Source organism: Megalops cyprinoides, chromosome 16 (assembly GCF_013368585.1).
Source record: "Megalops cyprinoides isolate fMegCyp1 chromosome 16, fMegCyp1.pri, whole genome shotgun sequence".
Classification (NCBI taxonomy): domain Eukaryota; kingdom Metazoa; phylum Chordata; class Actinopteri; order Elopiformes; family Megalopidae; genus Megalops; species Megalops cyprinoides.
Genome location: NC_050598.1, coordinates 7,837,064 through 7,858,204, shown reverse-complemented (window position 1 = coordinate 7,858,204; position 21,141 = coordinate 7,837,064). Strand labels below are relative to the sequence as shown.

The window sequence follows — 21,141 nt, the reverse complement described above, 5'->3', positions numbered from 1 at the left end:
TTTGGAGTGAATTCCGTCTGGCTCCGCTGTGTGCAGGCACCACCTGCATGTGGCCTGGGACGGGTGGAGGGGCCGGAGGGGTGCGGTTTGGGGCGCCGGCTCACCTGTTGTCGCCCCCGGAGTGCCACGGTACGCTGAAGGGCACTGGGTGGAGCTGCATGGCAGGAGGGGCGTCGGGGGTGGCGGCGCCGGGGGGCTCCGAAAGCTTCGCCAGGTGCCAGGAGTGAGGCCTGATCACGGGCACGCTCCGTCTGCAGGGAGCAGAGACACACATACAGGTGAGTGAGCTCACAGACACACATACAGGTGAGTGAGCTCACAGACACACATACAGGTGAGTGAGCTCACAGACACACATACAGGTGAGTGAGCTCACAGACACACAAACAGGTGAGTGAGCTCACAGACACACATACAAGTGAGTGAGCTCACAGACACACAAATAGGTGAGTGAGCTCACAGACACACATACAGGTGAGTAAGCTCCCAGACACACATACAGGTGAGTGAGCTCACAGACACACAAACAGGTGAGTGAGCTCACAGACACACATACAAGTGAGTGAGCTCACAGACACACAAACAGGTGAGTGAGCTCACAGACACACATACAGGTGAGTGAGCTCACAGACACACATATAGGTAACTTCACACAACATCACACAGAGATGCATACAGCTACAGCACCAGTCAAAAGTTTGGAAACAGCTGATTAAGATAACGGGACACATGCATTCAAAGACATCTTGATCTGAAGACTTATGCTTAAACACTTGAAATTTGTTTCTTAGACAATATAAATAGTGAAGTTGATGCCTATGTATGAACTTCTTTCCAAAATTAATTAATTATAATTATTAAAAAAAAAAACTTTGAGGAATCTAAAATATATGATAGTTTTGATTTGTTTAACACTTTTTTGGTCACTGCATAAATACATTTGTGTTATTTCATAGTTTTGACGGCTTTACTATTATTCTAAAATGTGGAAAATAGTAAAGATTAAGAAAAACCCTTCGATGAGTAGGTGTATCCAAACATTTGACTGGTACTGTAGGAAAGATCATAAAGAGAAGCACACAAGTGAGATCACACAGAGACACATACAGGTGAATGAAATGACACAGATAAACTGTGAGAAAGAGACACGACACCAAGACAAATTAAGCTACAGGAAAGTGAGAGGGAGAGTTCATGCAGGAGCACGCACTCCACAGGTGCAAATCACACACAACACAGGTGCGCGACAGGTACGGAGACTATTCATCCCGTCCCTTTCCGAAACAGCCCTGACAGCCATTTGGGGTAAAAACACAGCCACTTCACGCTCAATGTCCCCAAACTACTGCCCCAGGCACAGGCCAAGGCCTCCGACAGCAGCCCTCACTACTAAAGAGGCTCTAGCGATTTGGGGGCACATCCTAGGACATGCACATATTTTCTCAGAACAGCAGCACCGGTCACAGGCCCCTCTGGCTGTCAGAGGCGCAAGGCACCAGACGGGGGAACAGACGCCTCCCAAGAGAGCGCAGTTATGAATGAATTGTTATTCAACCATTAATAACTGCCGACAATTCCCGTCTGAACAAGGGGAGAAGGGGGGGTAAAACACCCATGATAAAGATGTCTGTGCAAAGTCTCACAGAAGAATGTGAATTTGGCAACCAGAGAGCACAGTACACGTCCTCTGTTTACAACGCAGAGTTTGAACCCAACTCCAGAGTAAACCGACCGCGATCTGAAGCGCTCGTTCGATTTCCTGCTTGATCATTCCACGGGACTTCCACTATCCATGGGAAAGTCGATCATTTTAGTGACAGGGGAGAGTTTGTGTATGAAATGCCTTATTTAAAATGGGATAGAATTACAGCCACCACGATTTAGCTTGTGCTGTTCAAACACTGTTTAAACAGTATAAATCTGGAAATGTAGGGCAATGGAGTACTGTAAGTATCTCAAACGTAGGATCCATTTACACAGTACAACTGTAACACAGGCAACGCCATTATACCGGTTCCCACCATCTGCTGGGGGAATAAATGTAATTATTTCCTGTAACGAGTTCCATCCAATTACTCAAAAATAGAAAAAAAAAATCAGGAAATGAAATAAGCTTCACAAGACACAACTTGTGTCATAATTTTATTTATAAACGTCTGGCTTTCCCTGAAAAGTGCAGACCTAACACTTGGTCTGAATGACCGCACTTTATGGTTAACCGGTTTGTACATAAAACGCAGGAGATGAGGAGGTTAACAAACAATAAGATAAAGAAAAACCATGCCGATATACACCCTATTACAGATATTACTGACACAGGGCTCGGCTAAAAAAGAATTGTACAATCAACTGCTCTATTCTTCTCTGTATAGCCATGGTGAGCAGCTATACAAACGCTCTCAGCACAATGGACAAGATGTTCCAAAACTGCAAGTACTGACAACCTTTAGTCCTGAGTCAAGTACTTACTGTGCTCCAATGGGGAACTCATACAGTCGCAAAACGGCCCAAAGCAGTGGAAATACAGACAAAACAGAGAAGGATAACGCGAGGCCAAAACCAATTTCCCGTGTCCTGGTTTCTCCTTAGTCCATGAACTGGTGGCAGCATCCAAGCTTTAGTTGGAGTGCACCCACACAGGACGCAAGTGGTCCAGCTCTGCACTCCTTAGAGTTTGACAGTCCCTAGTGGAAGCCAAGCACTTTGCTATAAGGAGCTCGGGAACTTGGGAACGCAAGCAGTTAAGTTTATATAGCTTCTCCAAAAAGTTGCCGTTTTCAAGCCCCTGCACTACGTCACGCCAGGCCAAAAATACTGATGCTGAAAAAGAAACGGCAAAGAATGTTTTGTTTTTTTTGCCCTCTCTGTATTTTGTACTGAAGTGCCAGTCGCTCAGCCAATCTCAGTGTAGAACAAAGAGAGCTAAACCGCTGTGTCCGCAGCAAGGATTTCTGTCATCGGTCTGACTGAAACAGCCCTGGATTCTAATCGAATCGCTACAACAAGAAAATGAACCATGCCCCCCCCCCACCCCCCACACACACACACGCACCCCCCCCCCCCCCCCCAGAGAAATGCAAACGCCCAGCTCCCTACTTCCCACTCTCTCCTCGCTCTCCTCCTCTAATGATATTATAAGGCAGGAAGCCTGGCTCAGACGGAAAGGAAACTATGTTCAGGGAAGATAAAGGCTAAGCTGCTGCAAAAATAATACCCGGCTTCGTTTTATTATTGTTTGAGCGGGGGGGAAAAAATGTGAGGCCGCTTCCTGCCTCTCCGCAAACGCCGTCAGGTTTGGCCGGAGCGCCGGCCCCAGGACCGAGAGGGGCTTCGGTGGCGCCCTGCCACCTGAATGTTTTCTTGCCCTCCTCTTTCGACGTTGATAGCGCAACAATGTGGGGCGAAGACTGCGGAATGGTAACCGGACACGCTGCTTAATCAGCGCCATTAAACAGGGGGCTTAAAGGTCTTCGGGCTGGGCTTCTGAAGCCGCCTTCTAAAGCGCAGGACAGCTTATGCGCTCTGAGCCACCGGACGAGGTCAGCAGTATTCCTAATACCGCCAACCGGCGGATGAGAGATGGAGGAGCTGGGGGGCGGGTGGGAGGAGGAAAACGGGATGAATGGAGAACGAGAGGGGGAAGAGGAGGATGAGGGTGAGCAACGACGAGGAAGCAGAAGAGGAGGGGAACGTCTGGAACAAAGCGGGAGGAGGAAGGAGCACATCCGAGGGCCGTGTCCAAGAACATGACTGCTGCTCCTGCACTGATGACTGTTCCTGTTATGAAACTGAGAAACAAGGACGCGGATGCCTTACCGGCACTCGAAACGTTTAGCGGGGTTTGAGGCATTGTTGTAACTGTAGCAGCTGGACTGACCACACTAGCAAGCACAGATTAGCTAATTAACCTCTGATTCCACACTACGCTCTGTGGCCTTCCCACCTCCATCATTTCCCTGGCGAGGGTTCATTTCCAGCCACTGTGTGAATGCTGACGGTCTGTGAACGGCCTCTCTCTCTGCGGGTGGCCGGCGTGCGGAGGAGACTCACAGGGCCGGAGCGATGAGGTCAGAGCCCTCGTCGGTCCCCCCGCCCCCTTTCCCGCCGCTCCCAGGGCTGCGAGCTGACGTAAGGCCAGCGCGGACACCGAGGGGCCCGGCCCCGCCGCTGCCTGTGATCTCGGCTGCTTCTGTTTCCATGAGTCAGAGCCATGCCGTGACAGCCTGCTGGAACGCCAACTGCGCCTACTGTAACGGGCTGTTCAAAGCCACCCTCCAGCTCCCCGACGGCTCGGGCCAACTGCTGTAATACGTGCCTGGGGAGAAGCACCGGTTGCCATTCTGCCCTGATCCATTAAGTGAGAGTTCAGATTCTTAACGAAGCCAAATGCGAGAAAGGGCTGAAGTCACTGGCACAGCTGGACTGGTAACGGAGAGAAGATAAATAAACAGAAACCAACGCAAAGGGAGCCAGATGGGTGTGAACCACCTTCCCTCAAACAGAAAGGCCGCGGCTGAAGCCAACCTAAAGAAGCTGTCCAAGGACATCAGCTGCGTCTCGAGTAAACAAACACTGCACCATTATAACAACATATAAAGAAAAAACATGAGTGGTTAGAGGCTGGACCGAGTCAATTTCCTTCGGTGCCCGGACGCGGAGCTTTGAGGGGGCGGAGGGCGGTTTGACTCAGGGGGAAAAATAACGAAGTTTGGGGTGTGGCACCAGATAGGTTAGCCTACCTCTCCATGGCGAGGCGGTGCCCCGGCCCCAGCGCCGCCCGCCGCCCGCGCCGCCCTGGCTACGGTCACGTTTTTTTGCTCCAGGCACGCGTTTCCCGCTAACGGGTCAGAGCGGGCCCGCCGGCGCATTCCAGCTAATCAGGCAGGCGAGACCGGGCCATTAGCGCTGCTCGTCCAGGAAGGGTGAAGCCCGGGACCGCTTCCCAACACAATGCCCTGTTTGTTGTTTCGGGTTTGGATAGCCTTCTCTCTTTTTGTCTGAGCGAGGAATGCGCAAGAAAACACGCCACGTCGGCAAACAGGCCCGCAGGCATGCTGGAAACCCCCTTCTGGACACCGGCAGGAAGGCCGGCGCGGGCAGCAGGGGGGCTGCCGCCCGCCCCGGCAGATTTTCGGAGAACCCCTGGGGCATGTTCCCTAGAGAAGGGCGCTGTCTGCACTGCAAAAACCTCACAACATTTCTTTTCAAATTACTATATAGCTGGCTCATCTCAGGACAGATCAAAGATCAACAGTTAAACGTACTGTGATGCCACAGTCTCACTAGCCACATTCATAAATGTCAGTTTGCACCTGTTCGAAATGGTTGTTTGTGTTTTAGTTTACACATGTCCAGGCAAACTGACCTGACCCTTTACAGCAGCATCAGAGGCCAGCTATCCCTTTCACCACTTGTACAGTGTGACAGAGGAGTGTTGATGAACTTCAGTTATTTCATGCCTGCATTATTTACAGATGAAAACAAAATTTGGAAAACCAACGGAGACAAAACAATTATGCCACTACCTTTGTGTTTACTGATTTCATTTGTGGTTTGACAATAATAATTTCATTTGAAATACTCAACAGACTTACTGTCAAACTACCATTCTGAGGATATCAAGGGTTTAATAATTAGTAATTAATTTGCTACATCAATACTGTAATGAATGACCTTTCCTTGACCTTGAATACACTGTCCTTGCTCAGTACATTACTGCACCATTAGCAGTTCACTCCTCTGTCTGCAACCCAATCAGCAGTCCTGTAAAACTCCGCTGGTTCAACCGACACACCCACTGAATGCATCTTTGAACTCTAAAGCAGGCGGCAAAGCATTCATTTCAACACTAAATAAAAATAGCTGCAACCCAGTTCAGACATTTTTTCAGACATTTCCCCACATTCTGTAGCTAATGTTTCTCATGGAAATGCAATAAATCAACATTTCTTTTCTGCACTGTTCATTTATGGAAATGTGTGTGAACAAAAGCTTCCCGATTCCTCATTCAACACGTAAATAAGGCAAAAAAAAAAAACATGGCCGTTTCCTCTTGACCCAGTTTGTCCACGGTGAGTATCGGGGTCGGGACACAAGCCGCAGAGAGCACTGCGAGGCCCTGCTGAGTTATACCTAGGAGGCAATGTAACGTCAACAGCACACGAGAAACGGCCAGGCTGAGGTGCAGCTGGGGCTGAGCTAGTGTAAACACGGCATTAGCTACCTCAGAGAGGGTGTTTCTCCCTGAATAGCTGCTTGCTTTTCTGCTCCTGGTACCAGTGCACGGTCTGCCATCTTGTCGAAGAAATAGATACCCTTCAATCTCCCCCGACTGGGTGGGAGCATCCATGTGCATCCCAGTTGAAATGGAAACAGGGACAGGAACTTTCGGCTTTGTAGTACATAGTCTGTGTTCCCAGATCCCCTTTGCTTGCGATGACAGTAGTATAAAACCCTTCCTGTTTTCCAGTCCTGGAGATGTTGAGCTACATTAAATCCTGTCTTAATTAGCTTGGTGGTTAAGCTGGCTGTTGATCTGGACTGTGAATTTATTGAATAACTGGCCATAAATATTTTCGAATGAGTAACTGACTGAAAAATCAATTCAGCTTGATCATAAATTTGTACTACCAGTTGTGTAAGACGTACAAATTAACAAAAGTAAATCACACTGCTCTTAAACCACGCCCCATCTCTGTCAGCTGTCAAAGATGATAAATCCAGATGAGGATTAAAGACTTTCTTCATTATTAAGAATATGTTTTGTATACACCTGTAAGCAAGAGGTTTGCAAAAGGAAGCCAGGCATGCAGAGCAGTGCTTCCTGATTCCGGAACGTTCATTCTCACTCCGTATGGAGTCAGGTAATTCGGTCTGAAGGAGCTGTTAACAGACATGCAATCGTGGACTCCCGGCGTAATACAGCAGCGAAGACTTCAGGTTGCTTCAGCTGAAAGGACATGCTGACACCCAGTCTCCGCGAAGGAAAGCTCCGTTACGGCTCTGGTGACTTTGCGTGTTGGGCAGGCTGCAGACCGCCGCTCCATATGCACGCACAGCAAAGTCACGTAGGCGCGCCCCCTGCACAGATGCCCACGGTCCGAGGGAATGGAAATGGCAAAGCTGGTGGAATAGCTATTCCTGGAGAGAACACAGGAAGAGTTAAGGAGGGGGCAGGGGCCTCAGAATGCGAGGAATGTCCGTTGTTTTGTTTGGAGCGCGAGGGCCTTTGTTTTTTTGCTGTTCGTTGGCACAGCAGGAGAAGACCGCTATTCCCTCCGGCCTCTGCGGTGGGCTTGACCCGGGCCAATCGGGACACTTCCCCGTTCTGAACGCCACCTGAACTCCCTGCTTTTGCCCCCTGACAGACTATCCGGTTGCCTTACCGTGGAAATAGAGAGAGGATCTTAAAAACCTGACATAGTACATTCAAGGTGCTTGCTGTCACACTGTCAGTTTGTGACGACGGGTTCAATGTCGGGGGGGGGGGGGGCTGGGGACGTCCCATTATAGTGACCTCTGTGCAAAAGTGATTTGTTGTAACCAAAACCAAACACATTCTCAGTATAATACAATGTAGCAATGCAAAAAAGTGGTGTGATTATTATGTGTAATTACAATAATGCTACATTCACATGGGAAAGGTAAGGTAACTGTAAGAGTGTGAGTGTGGGAGAAAGGCTGAAGCTGGGAGGCAGGAAGTGCCGCCTGACAATGAATGTATGAAACCGGGAATCGCAAGCCCACAAACGGAGCGGCTCTCCTTCACGTTTTCAACCACTACTACCATGACCCTGATCACGATCTTTAAGCGGGTTCCAGTGCTCCTCAGGTAAATCAGTCAGGTAAAAAGATAGAACCGCAGAAGGTGGAAAAAGGCTCTCAGTGTTTCTGCACAGGGCTGTCCGCCAGTGACAGACATTCAGCGGTTTTCAGCAGCCTTGTTTGTATGTCTACAGCTGCGATCCTCTCGCAGATGCTGCAGGAGCACCTTCCTCCTCCATCTTCGAATCTGACTGCGGATTCCTGTCCTCTCCGCCCTTCTCTGTCCAACCAGAAGCATCAGACCTTTAATTAGTCAAAACAAGCTATTTTTTGTTTCCATTTGGGAATGGGTCCGTTGTGTAAACAGAGTTATTTCAACCCACCCGACCCGACCCCCCCCCCCCCAACTCTGTGGCAACGGTTGCTTGCAGTAAATAAACTACATAATCTTAACCTCTGAACTGGGTCTGTCAGAACCTCTCTGTTGGGGCTGTCACGGGAAGAGGGGAGGAAACCGCCAGTGGGCCGAACAGGAAGTGTGATCCGATGTCCAAAGAATCTGTGAGAATCGCCGTAGTGGCAGAGAGAGAGCATGAGAAGGAGAGAGAGAGAGAGCGGAGTGTCTGACTAATCCCCCCTGGCTGATCTCACTGCCAGCCGCCGCAGAAAAATCCATTCATATCACAGAAATTAAACGCTCGGGTTTGGAGTCTGACAGCGACTACATCTTGTTTCACTTCCCTGCTGTGTAACTCGGCTCTGCGTTCACAAAAGCGTACAGGAAACGCCTTCGGAAAAATCACATCACAGCTCTTAATGTTATATGAATGGCAAAAAAAAATAAGATTTATAAGATCCATATCTAACGGTTGTTATAAGATATAATAAGGTTTTCACAGCCTTCCTATACTGGACCATGCTTACATCAGACGGTTTGCTCTTCATGCACCATTTCAGCAACCGTTTTATTGAAGAACAGACCTGGGGCCTGGGCCCGGGGTTGGCGCGACTGTGTGGATCTTGCATTTAAACGTTGAGGTTACGATGCAATACCCTCAAGCCAAGCCAGCTCCAATTTTAAGAATGTCGTTGCATTTTTGACAGATTTTTTTTTCCAAGGAAATCTGGGCAAGGGAGGACAATAGTGATGCTGATTCTGAGAAGCAGTCAGAGTTCACATCTAGTTCACATCTAGATTCATTAGGAATTTGTGTCTCTTTAAAAAAAGCCTCCTGACAGTGTTCTTGGGGGGTTTTTCCAGCAACAGCCATATATCAGTGGGCACTTCTGCACTTCAACAATGACTCCGTTGACATCCAAAGAAACCGCGTTGCCGACCCACGCAGACTGTGTTGTCAGGACAAGAGACAGGAAGAGAGAGAAAGGGATGCACACGACCAAAGAGGTTAAAGCTGGGTTGGGCTGGGGGTGCAAACCAGGCTAGTCTGCTTGTTTGGTGCGTCATGACTGTCAACAATAGAACATGCCGACACACCAGGACGCAGGGAGCGGCCATAAGATGAGTCCACATTGATGAAGGACTGAGATTGTCATCCTGTCATTTGGTTGTAGTTTACCCCTTAGCCAATGTGCTGGGAATATCCCACGGGCATACTTGGGGAGGACTTGGAGAGGACTGGGGGGGGGGGTGTCTGCCCCCTGCAGCTGCCCAGTGGGATGACCTCCCTTAAAACCTCTTAAAGACACAAATGGCCCATAGAGATTCCCCAACAACGGGAGGGCAAACGGCAGGCTGCCACTTTACAACCCGAAGATGGAGGGAAAATACACCAAATAAAGACAATCGGTCACGGTCTGGGACAAATGCCACAACTGCCCTCCTTAACTCAGTCCCTTCCCTGAAACATTCCAAAATAAGACACTCAATCAACCAACAAAAGACAGAGCCTGCATTTTTTGGGGAGTCTGCTGCTAATATGCCGTTATCATCCCCATATTTTTTGACTGAGACCGTCTTATTGTTGGGGCAAACAACCAACGGTGACAGTGACCACACCTCCATGTTATTGCCGATTCCACTTTTGTTTTTTAACCACAGAACAGGACACATTGACTCGGTTGATATTTTAGTGCTGGTTTTCGTATTTTGATCATCATAAGGCGTGTCCCAACACTGTTAACTGTGTAACTGTTGCGTAAAATCGATCACACTCAGAGGGTCAGGAAAGCCAGCCTTAGGAATGCAGCAAAAGGAAGTACAATCAGGCTGCTACAGGTCAAACAAAAGGCAATATCCCTTTTGCGTAGTCTCCTGCTAACACGACAGCGTCACCCAGTTTACCAGAACTGTAAAGGAAGCACAAGCTAAAGGAACATGTCTGTGTTTCCACATCCTAGACCAGCCAATTAGCATACAATCACATCCTGAGGAGGATGAGAAAAGCTTCTTTTTTCTGCTCAGGGAGGGAAAAAAAGAGTGCTGCTGTTACCGGGAAACCCTCGAAGAACGTGTGACTAATATTGAGCAGGAGGTCTTTGATTCCTCCCTTGGCTGGTCCAAAGCCTTCATGTCTAGTGAGTTTTAATTGAGCTTGATATAGCACCGCTTGTAAAATGGAGAAAAAAAAAGAGCTGAAACTATAATGAAAAAGCTGAGAAAAATCCCTGCTGTTTGGCAAGTGCTCTGCTTCTTGGCAGAGTCTGGCCCTGGAAAGACCAGAGCAGCAGGGGTGTGAGGGGAGAGGGGTGCCCCAGCCTTTCTCTGCACCCCCACCTTGCCGCCCAGGTCTCCCGGTAGCGGGCCTGGCGTTCACCGTCGCTTGTGCGTGAGTGCGCCGTCATACATTCCCTGCGCTTTACGAGAGGTGGTAATGAGGCTTGGCGAGGCGCTAACGCGACCTTTTTCCACAGCACAGCCAATGCCCTGAACACCTTCAGTGGCTCCCGCCCCATCCAAGAGGCCCGTGTGGATTTTGGCGCCGGCGACGGAGAGCGGCTGGCGCCGTTAGACTCGCCGAGTCAAAGCGCACCTGTGTGATGGCTTTTTCACAAGACGTACAATATTCTGACCATTCTGTCATCTTTACCTAATTGTCTAACAGGTTCCCGATTGGTGACAGTTCTGGTGCTGTCTGCGATGCTATGCTAGCTACTGATGCTAGCCCTTCATGGATATTGGTAACAAGTCAGAAGATCAGACAAGTTTCAACAAAGGCACAGCCAGAACTGTTAATGTGAAGCGCTGGGTACTGAATATCTGGTTCATTTACAGGAAATCTGTGGCTCTCTTGACAACCAGGAAGTGACGCCTGGTGGGTGGACGGTGTTTGAACCCAAACTTGACTGCACCTCTGGAGTCAAATGTAAAGCCTTTAAACTCTTACGCTCGCAGTGACTGTGACCACAGCGTGGTGTGAATCCCACACTTCCTCAACCTGACCACAACCAGGCTTCCATGACCGACAAGCGTATCGTGCTGCTGGAGCAGGCCCCTACCACTACCTCACCTTTACAACAAGCCAGAACTTACAGAGCCTTCACTCTGGAAGTCGCTCTGAAAAAGAGCATCTGCCGGGCGCCCAAATGTAAATGCAAAATGGAATCCAGCACTCCGAGAGGAGAAAACCAATGGCAGCCAAAGCAGCTTGTGCCGCGCCTCTATTGCTGCAAGCCCCTGGTTTGGAAACCGCACTTGGTAATAACAGAGCTTTCGAAACGACTTTTTTTTTTGAGAGCCCGCCAAAAAATTGGAAGAATTTTTCCATCTTCACCCCTCCCCTCCGCCCAAAAAAACCCACTCTGCTGTGGCGAGGTCCCTCAGGGGAGGTCCGGCTCAGCCCGGCCCGGCCCTGCAGACAGCGGCTGGGTCCCGTGGCCGCCCCCGCGGAGCTCCTGGCCGGCCGCCGCTCCTGGGGTACTTACCAGCTCCTCTGATAATTATGGATATTAATGGGGTGCTGATGAAGAGGAGTCCAGCAGGGAGAGGTCAGTAGAGGTCATGGTGGGGAGAAAGGGGGGGGTGGTGGACGCAGCTGAGCCCTTTAGCTTTGATGTGTGGTCAATGGAACGGAATGTAGTTTGGCCTCTGCACCGTTACAGAACTCCCTTTGACAGATTGAGTCGTCCCATTATGCCCCCACCCCACGCCAAACACACAGTATCAAAGAGCTGTTTACTGCTGTACTGCACTAACTGCTCAGAGTGTTTGCTGGGAGTTTACATCTGCCTTTTAACTGTGGCTGGCTGATTTGCTTGTCCGTGACAGGTCGTTTTGGGTGTGCGCAGAAGCTATACAATACCGCGAGTTTAAACGCAAAGCCAAAAAACAGCCCTTCTTGCATTTAAAGACACAAATGCCATTTGAGGAATGTTTTCTGCCTACCCTCTAATGGATTTTATAAGAATCTAGATACTTCGCTACAACATAAAATTATCATACAAAATAGGCTACATTAAATAATCATTCCACAGTGAGGTCCAGGTCACAACTGGAGTTACCGGCATTGATGAACTTGAATTTGAATCATACACCACTTTCAGGGAAATTAAGCAACTTCACTGGAAATTTAGTCTGGGTTTCTTTTCTGCATCTGTACCCTGTCATTAAACAACCCCAACCCTATCATGTGTCATATCTGTAGCATTTTATTTTCTCTTTGGTCTGTTGCTAAGAAATACTCCAAAATGTGGTCTGGTATTTTACAAATCAACACATTACCCTTTTACCAGTCAATGCTGTTATTGTGTAGATACATGTCAGACATCTTACTCTGAAGTGCATTATCAACATGGAAGATGCTCGCCCCCCAGTAATGGTTCATAACGTTGTTTAGCACCATCTCCAATTCTCCTGTACTACATGCAGCTGTCCAAAGCCTGCCTATTCCCTAAGCAGCCAAAGAGCTCTTTTCCAGCAAAAGCTACCTGTGCAAGAAGAAAACACTCTCCAGTGCAGCCTTGAAAACTGCATGCTGGGATGGATTTTAAATCACATGCTATGTACCAGACTTACTGTAACTATGTTATAGGCAAGAAGCAATCATCTCATTTTGTTTTCAACTGTTTTTATAATAGAGAAAAGGTTCTCCACCTTTTTAGGACCCCTACACCTCGCTATTCCAACATCAGCCACCGTGAGGCAGTGTTACACGAGGCAGAGACCACACTGAGCTGTGGGAAAGTGAAGCCCCTCTTGCTGCCCAAGCTATGAGTCAGAGAAAAGCAAACAATACTTGTGGCCACAGGAAGGGACAGGGTGTGTCGGGAGGGCAAAGGTAACCTTATGTCCTGCTACCAGCCACCCTGACGTCAGCCGACAGCAGATTAACCAAAGTAAACAGATAAAAGAAAAAAAAACGGCCAGAAGGCAGCCGATTCCCTTTCTTCTCCGTTCTGCACTGTCTAAATGTCTGGGGCAGACGTGTCTGAGCCTTCTGCTCTGCACATCCAGGAAGTCACCAGGCTGACCAACCCCAGGAGGCCAGGCGCATGCTGAGGACCTCACCACATCACGCTGCCCACCTTCTAGAACCTAAACACCTACTTCCTGACCGGTCTGTTCACAGAAAGCCCTGGGAACACACAGGGTAATATACTTCACCCGCTATTAATTTTGGATACGTGCCACGCAATACCAGTCCACCCACTTCATCTATGCAACACAAATTGCACCTAGCACATAACTGCACTGTAGTATCCTCAAACTGACAGATCTGGGAGTGTTGTTAGCCTGGCCTGACACTGTTGCTCGTTAAATTGAATGGGTACACTTATGTACTATTGTACTGGAAGTCGCTCTGGATAAGAGCATCTGCTAAATGCACGTAATGTAATTTAGTTTTAGCCTTTTTGCTGAACTGGTACTTGTCCAGAGACAGTACTTGTCTTACTGTCTTACCCAAATCAGTGATTCCTCTTACTACTCCTGGATCACTGTAATCTGCGGGTACAGCTCCAGATATGGCAGAGACAAGGCCTCCGTGCAGGAGACAGGCGGACGATCTCTCACCTGCGAACCACCATCTTGAGGATCCTGTAGGAGCCCTTGATGAGGATGAGGGCCTCTTGTCGCGAGCCGTAGAGCGTGGAGCCGTTGATGTTGACCAGCTCGTCCCCGACTCGCAGCTTCTTGCACTGAGCCGCCTTCCCTCCGTCCTCGATCTGCGGGCGGGGAAGGGTCAGAGGTCACATATCAGACAACAAGGAACGCCCTGTGGGACAGCCAATGGCACGGATCGCCACTTGGCACAGACGCTCCTCACAGACAGTACATTATACACTGCCAGCTGCCAGCTGTTCCCCACCACACGCTGTGAAGGGAAGATTAAGACATGAGGTTTCACACATAGGTTACACTACGGCACACGTCATACACACAACTCCACCGCGCAACATGCCAACGCTGGAGACACTTCTCTTTTTGTCATTCCAGCAGCTGACAACGTGATGACCGAAGCCTATTGCCACACCACACCCCCCCTTTACCTCACATGGTAACCCTGCTGCCTCACACGCGCTACTTTCTGCAGAAAGGTGCAAGTACAACCCCAGAATCAATAAGAGACAACGCAGGCGCCGCTCGCCGACATGAACTTTGGTGTGTCGTCAAACGCTGTAGCTCATTTACCGAGAAACGCTGTCATTTTACCGTTTTTCTGAACGGCACAGGGGCTCTCGCATGGGTAGCGGGGCGCCGCCCTTCGCCGGGATGCCGTCACTTCACCCCCCCCCGAATTCGAATCGATGCGCTCACCCAAACGGACTCGCGTAATCGCGGCCGCCTCTGCCAAAACGGCGAGGCTCCCACGCTTCCCGCCATCTGTCTCTGTTGCAACAGGCAGCCGAGGTCGCGTCTCCCCGCGGCCCGTTGCACAACGCTCCTGGCTGAGGCTGCGCTCTCCGGAGCCGCCTCCCCTCTGAGGCTCCTGTCTGAGGGTTTACTTCAGGCCCAGGTATCCCTCAGTCAACATGACTCACATACACAGTAGCTCTGCGAGGCCCCCTCTGGACTGCCACCTCCAAAGACGTACATCAGGAACATTTTTAGGGGCTTTAGAGTGCCACAGAAAAATGGAGACAGGGTCGAAGCTGACATGGGAGATTGGGGGGGGGGGGGGGGGGGGGGGGCAGGGATGGCGTAACCCTCCCAATTACAACTCACAGTGGTTAAGCCAAGAACGCAAGGCAGCCACTCCACAAAGAGGAGTCTCTGGGACCCGCTGTGGGACGGGACAGAGAGGGGCTCTTAAAACCCTCCATCGAGCACCGCGCCATCCTGTCCTGCGGTCGCCCAGAGCGTCACAAAAGCAAAATGAAATGTCGCCGGGGGCCCTGGGGTTTGTGGCAGAGGGACATGGGGTGCATTGCAGAAATACTTCTCTGTGGGTTTTTGTGTGTATGTGCTGGGGGGCGGGCAGGGGTGGGGGGGGATCTTCACAGCTGAAAAAAGGGAGATGTTTATGTTGAAGCACGGGATGCATTTACCACTAGACATTTTCCAGAGTGCACTTCGCATACATTTAGCGGGGGGGTGGGTGCAGTTAGGTTCAGTTAAGCTCGCGTGACCTCGGGAGGAGTGGGAAGCTCCAGGAAGGGGGCGAGGGGGGTCTGCCAGAGGCGTGCGCGCAGAGGAGCGTAGCTCGCGGAACATCGCAGAATGCTCCGTTGTTCTGCCGAATGGTGAGTGCTGGCCCTGGCCGGCGGCTGCAGCGGCACCCTCTCCCCGCGCTGTGCCCTGCTGGCACAGGGGCCCGTGGGAGGGACCCCAGGAATGCATGTAATGGAAACAGAATTGGGATTTTATGGTCGCAATTACAGGCGTGCACAGGGCATTTTTCTTTCGCCTGTCAAACTGAAATGGAGACGTGGAATTTCCCAGGAATGGAGCGGTTCCCTTCTGTGACCAGGCAAAAAAAAAAGGAAAAGAAAAGAAGAGAGAAAAAACAGCCCGGATTTGTGTTTTACCCCCAACTGATAAATCAGCTGTGTTGCATCTGAACCGTTAAAAGTTCATTCATTTAAGTTTCAGATCGGATGGCTATAGGACGCTCGAGTGACTCTGAGGACGGCGCTGCGCACGTTTCGTGTGTGTGAGAGCGGAGATGATTCCACATGCAGAGCCCTTCATTTCCCCCATGTGAATTCCCAGCACAGCCGGGAGACAGGATCTCTGCACTACCAGAGGCATGCTAATGCATTAACTCCTGCACTTCAAACGCGTAATGCGCTTTACAACGCTGCAACCTTTACACGGTCCCGCCGGAAAATGCGAGACAGTCAATGAATGTGAAAAACCCGGGATTCATTCAGCCGGACCCACGGTGCCAAGCCTGCAGTCTGATGCTCCGCTTGCTAACGAACCGAGAGCTCTCTTTCCCCGTACCCCCCTCCCCACACACACACACCGTTTCTCGGACGATTAAAACCATCGGGCGGACGTGGCCTTACCTCATAGCCTGCGTGAGTGGTCACGAAACGAGAGCGTTTCCGTCCTCTGGAAAAAAATCACAACGGAAGAAATAACGGGGTGCCCGCTGCGCTGCCTGTCGTGCTCTCCATCAAACATGCTCCCGTCCCTCTGAGGAGCGTTTTAACGGCCGCCCGGGCCATGATGTAATGGAGCGCAACTCTCGTTAATTCCAACGTTTCGCCCTCCGTGTTTATTTAAGGAATGCGCTCCGAAGGGAAAGGGAAAGCGCCTCCAGGTTTTTTTGTGACACCCCCCCCCGGCAACCCCCAAAGGAATGGCAACCCTCCCCTGGTGCGTCCTTCTCCGCCTGCCCTGGTTGCGGACAAGGTCCAAAATTCCTCCGCGTGGGTTGCCACCTTCCATTATTTTCCAAGGCTCTTTTTTTTAAGGTTTCCTGGGCAGAAGGGGCTAAAAATAACGGTGGCGTTACGCCTGGTGCGTGCCACACCCATGTTTCCACAGGGTTTCTTTCCATTTTTATTTTATTTCAGAGCGGTGCGCTGTTATGGTTCCCCTGTGACCGTGAGGTGGGCTGACAATGACAGCCTTGTGCAGGTTGGAACTCTCCCTCCTTTTCTTCTGAGGCAACTGCCCCTCGCGGCCCACAAAAAACGGGGAACGATCTCCACCCCCAGCCCCCCTGTATTTCAAACAGAGCCTGGCAGCCCCAGTGGCAGGCAATGTCGTTTGCGTGTAGTATTTACGTTCCCTTTGTTTTTAATTAGTCATAGTTATGGAAACAGCCTTGGCGGAGTGAGCTCTCGGTAGAGGCCTCAGGCGCACACAAAGGCCATCCCTGTCCTGCTTCATCTCTCCATTAACAAGATAAAATACACTCCAAAGGTTACTGAGGAAGAGAGGGGAAAAACTCCAATTACCACAAATCCTGGAGAGATCAGGAGTCTCTTTGTGGTAATAGCTTTAATACAACAAGTGGCTTTGAAAGTCCATTTTTAGTTACTGTGGCAGTGTACTGTAAAGAATGTACACTCCCTGACTCTGAGATGCAGGAGAGGGAGGGAGGTTAGTTTAAACACAAAATCCCCCTTTTCACCTGGTCAACCACCCCACAGACATGGGTCCCAGAGGATCGCACATAAACACACTGTAACTGCATCATGGAGAGGTTGCACGTACAAAGCACAGACTGTGTGTTACAGCTAATTCATTCTGGTTCCTACGCAGTGCAGACAAGTGACAATACCCCCCCCTTTTTTTATTGGTTAGAACAACAAAACAGTGCCTACTGCTGAACCTACACGACACCAAGGCAGCCTACAATGGCCAAGGTAAAATCTGGCCAGCTGGTTTAGGCTAACTCTACATTTTTCATGATTCCTTGTGATTTCTTTACAGCATCTGGTGACCTGGAGCAACTCAAATTGAGAGTGGTTCGAGGGTTTGAACGCAAAACCCTTCCGATCAGAACCCATAAGCACAGCTGGCCCTCTCGGATCACCACTCTGCTAACATGGCGACAGAAACCACAGCCAAAGAGGAGGGGGGGGGGGGGGGGGTGGCACATAAGGTTCCTTTGAGGGAGAAGAATGCTCCCACTGTGTCCAGCCCTGTGTCCTGGTTGCCGGGGAGTGTGAAGTCACGCTCAGACGCTCCTATAAATAGCGGGGTGTGGGCCGTGGCCGTGGCACCGTGCCCGCCATTGTGCCAGGGCCGATTAGTCACTCCGGTATGAGTCTGCCACTGCCCCGCTGTCATGTGTGTGCTCTAAATACCCAGGCAGATGTGCACACCCTAACAGCACAGGACCGAAGGACTGTGCCTGCTGAAAGCACACCACGGCTTTAAATTTTCCTAAATAAAGCATGCATCACTTTCAATCTCCACCTGCGCATAGCCCAATCTACACTGCATGCATTTTACATTGGGAGGCACCGGCAAAGCAGGCAGACCATGATCCCTAATGACTCACTGGCTGCAGTGGTGACAGTAAGGAGAAATGGTAGCACGCTCATAAGGAGCAGGGCTCGTGACACAAAGGTTTCAAGTTCAATTCCCCAGAAGACCAGTTCTGTTGTGGTCTTGAGCAAGGTATGTATGAGCAGGGTATGTATGAATGGATAACATGCGAAACTGTAAGCTATTCAGTTCCCTCTGCTGATCGAGTATAATGCAAACTTGCATCTTGCAAAGGCAGGCCATTAGGTGGGTGATGGTGAAGCACCATTGCAATCGCTGTGCAGGGGAAATGCTGATACTCTTTACTACATAAGCCTGCCTGCTGGACCAAGAAGACTTGAGAAGAACTGTACCTGATTTAACATACTTTCATTTTTACCCAGGGAATTCAGAATTTCAACTGCATTTCAATTGTACGATTATATAAGACAATAAATCCAAAAGGAATGCGTCTGGGTGGATGCACCATGCATTTATAAGCCACCCTTGTAAGGTCATTAACAGGCAGGGGGTTCAGCATACATGCAAATAAAGAGTAGCATGGGGAAAGAGGCTTAACGGCCTGTAAAAGGGTGGAAGTGCCATGTGCTGTCACTGACTTCTTTGAATCAATCGGAAAATGCTTATCGCCACTGCAATACAGCACGATTGGTTCAAATCAGTGAGTCATCACACAATACATACATACAGCTCTGCCCAAGTCTCCCTCACTCTCCTGTCAATTATAAAAGCTTTGCCTGGAACTAACTTCAAAATACTTGTAGAGAATTTACATATAATTCAATCATATAAACGCTAAATTTATTGTTTGTTAATTTGTATAGCATATTACTCTTTAGAATACAGCTGTTAGTATTATACAGCTGTTCACAAATAAATGTCCTTTAAGGGTGCTGTATTTTCGCATGGGCCATGCTATGAGAATGACCTAAGGAGCGCTCTGAAATGTGTGGTCTAACTCATTCCACTTACACAAAGGCTTCTTTATCGATGCAGAGCATCGTTTCCTCGGCAAGATAATCATTAACGAGGGAGACGGGGCCAGAAAGCCGCAGCCTGCAGAGCGAGCCCGAGTCTGCTCTCCACGGGAGGACGCGACAGCTTGCAGAACATCTGCTCACCACCCCAATGAGCGCAAGAACGCGTGGCGCCTCGCATCTCCGGGCTGCGGCAGGAGGGGTTAGCGGCCGTGCAGCCTGACAGGTTACGGATGCGTGTTTGCTTAATAAGACCTACATCGTGACAAGGCTAAATTGGGATCTATTAGAAGGGGGGGGGGGGGGGGGGGGGGCGTTTGGTGAGCCAGGGATTAATGAGCTGGAAAACAGGAATTTGGAAATGGAAAAAAAAGCAGGATAGATTAGAGAATCCTGGGGTTTGCTGAGGAAGTATCCGTGTGCTCAGTAGCCAGAAACTCTGCAAACGTTGTTCCTCAGGCATGGAGAACAGGGTCGTCATCAGGAAGTCAATGTTACGCCCCAGTGTGGGAAGGTTCCAAATACCCTGCTCGCAAAATAGAACTCAACCACACCATCGATGCACAGAAAGGTGGCCGAATAAAGAACATAAGGACACATCAATTATACAAAAGCAGTGTCAACCACCGTGATGGCTTAAATTACAACAGGGAGGGGGCTGGACTGCTATCTAAGGCCTGTTTTGCTTTATTTGGGCTAAACACATGTATACAACCCTAACAAAGCTTCAAATAGACAAGTAAAGCAGATACAGAGGTAATTACTGACAAGGTCTCACTATTTTTAGAAAAGCTTGATTGGCGTATTTTAGTAATCCACTAAAAATGCAGGCTGTATCTCCCTCGATGCTCAATTGCTCGTAAATCTTGTCTGGTTGCAATCATACTCTAATGCTTTATGCAATAACTGATCCCAATTACTGTGCGCACGGCAATTTGTCCTGCTGTATCTAGTTATGTGTGTGAAAATGAATGCCAAATGCCAAAACTCCATTGGGAACGCTTCTTAGGGAGTTTAAACACACATCCTGAATACTAAGCCCTCTCAAAATGCCCTTGGTAGCCTCGGGCCACGCATGAACCCAGGCAATCAAAACCAGAGTCAGCGGGTCACCAAGGAAACACTGCTGTCACCCCCGCCCACAGTCACCCAAACCAGACATTGTTTAAGGGCTGCAGAGAGAAGGCGGAAGACGAATCCCACTCTCCTCACTCTCTCCACGGCTAATTCTGCCCTACCATTCTGTAGAGTTTGAGATTGGATTTGTCCCTCTTGTTAAGCTGAGGAGCTGCTAATAAAGACAGCGGAGATGTTCCACAAATGGATCCAGGCACCCACGACTTAGACACCCCCAGCAGCCCCGGCTTGTACAAAAGAGAGGGATAAAGACACACCCTGGGAGGGGGGACTAGGTGAACCCTGCTTTAAAGCCTTACTTTTGTTCTCCGTTCGCTTCCCATTCCCGTGATCCGGAGGCCTACGACCTCGCTGACCACAATTTGGCAGCGCTGACAGACATCTGAATTTCTCCCCGATCCCGGGGCTCATTCTTCCTAATTCCGCTTCTTTTTTTTAACCCCTTCTTCCTTCTGACGCCCACGTTCACACAATGCCCTCCTTAATCCGAGGGAGAGCTTTAAAAAGGACAGGGGAAACCCCGCTCTCGGCACAAGCACAAGCCCGCCTCTGTGATGGCGCATCCGAGGTCGCCGCAGCGGCGGCCCGCCTGTCCTCGAGCGGCCCCCTGTTTCGCCGCCTCACGCCGACGGGGGCGAAGCTGCACGCGGCACACAGAGCGAGGCTCTTGGACGGCTCTGCCCTGCCCCGGGTCGAGCCGGGCCGTGCTGCTGACACACTTGGACACAATTCAACGCCAAAGTGGGCAAGAATATCATCTCTGGTTTATGTGCTACTTAAGAAGAGAGAGGAGAGAAACGGAACGGGGGGGGGGGGGGGGCTGAAGAGAGGGGGGGGAACCACAAAAGCCTCCTTGACTGAGATGGAACTCTCACCCACAATGTCAGTGTGCCTCGCCGGCATTCCTGGTGCCTGTTC

At 49.9% G+C, this 21,141-nt stretch overlaps 1 protein-coding gene across 1 annotated transcript in view; it reads right to left on the bottom strand.

Annotated features, from left to right (window-relative positions):
* Positions 1-21,141, bottom strand: part of shroom4 (shroom family member 4) — a 44,542-nt gene that overhangs the window by 11,211 nt on the left and 12,190 nt on the right. Inside the window, exons 2-3 of the mRNA XM_036548164.1 lie at positions 13,733-13,884; positions 105-251 (exon numbers count right to left, since the gene is read on the bottom strand). Coding sequence (XP_036404057.1) covers positions 105-251; positions 13,733-13,884 — 299 coding nt within the window. The remainder of the gene's footprint in view (positions 1-104; positions 252-13,732; positions 13,885-21,141) is intronic.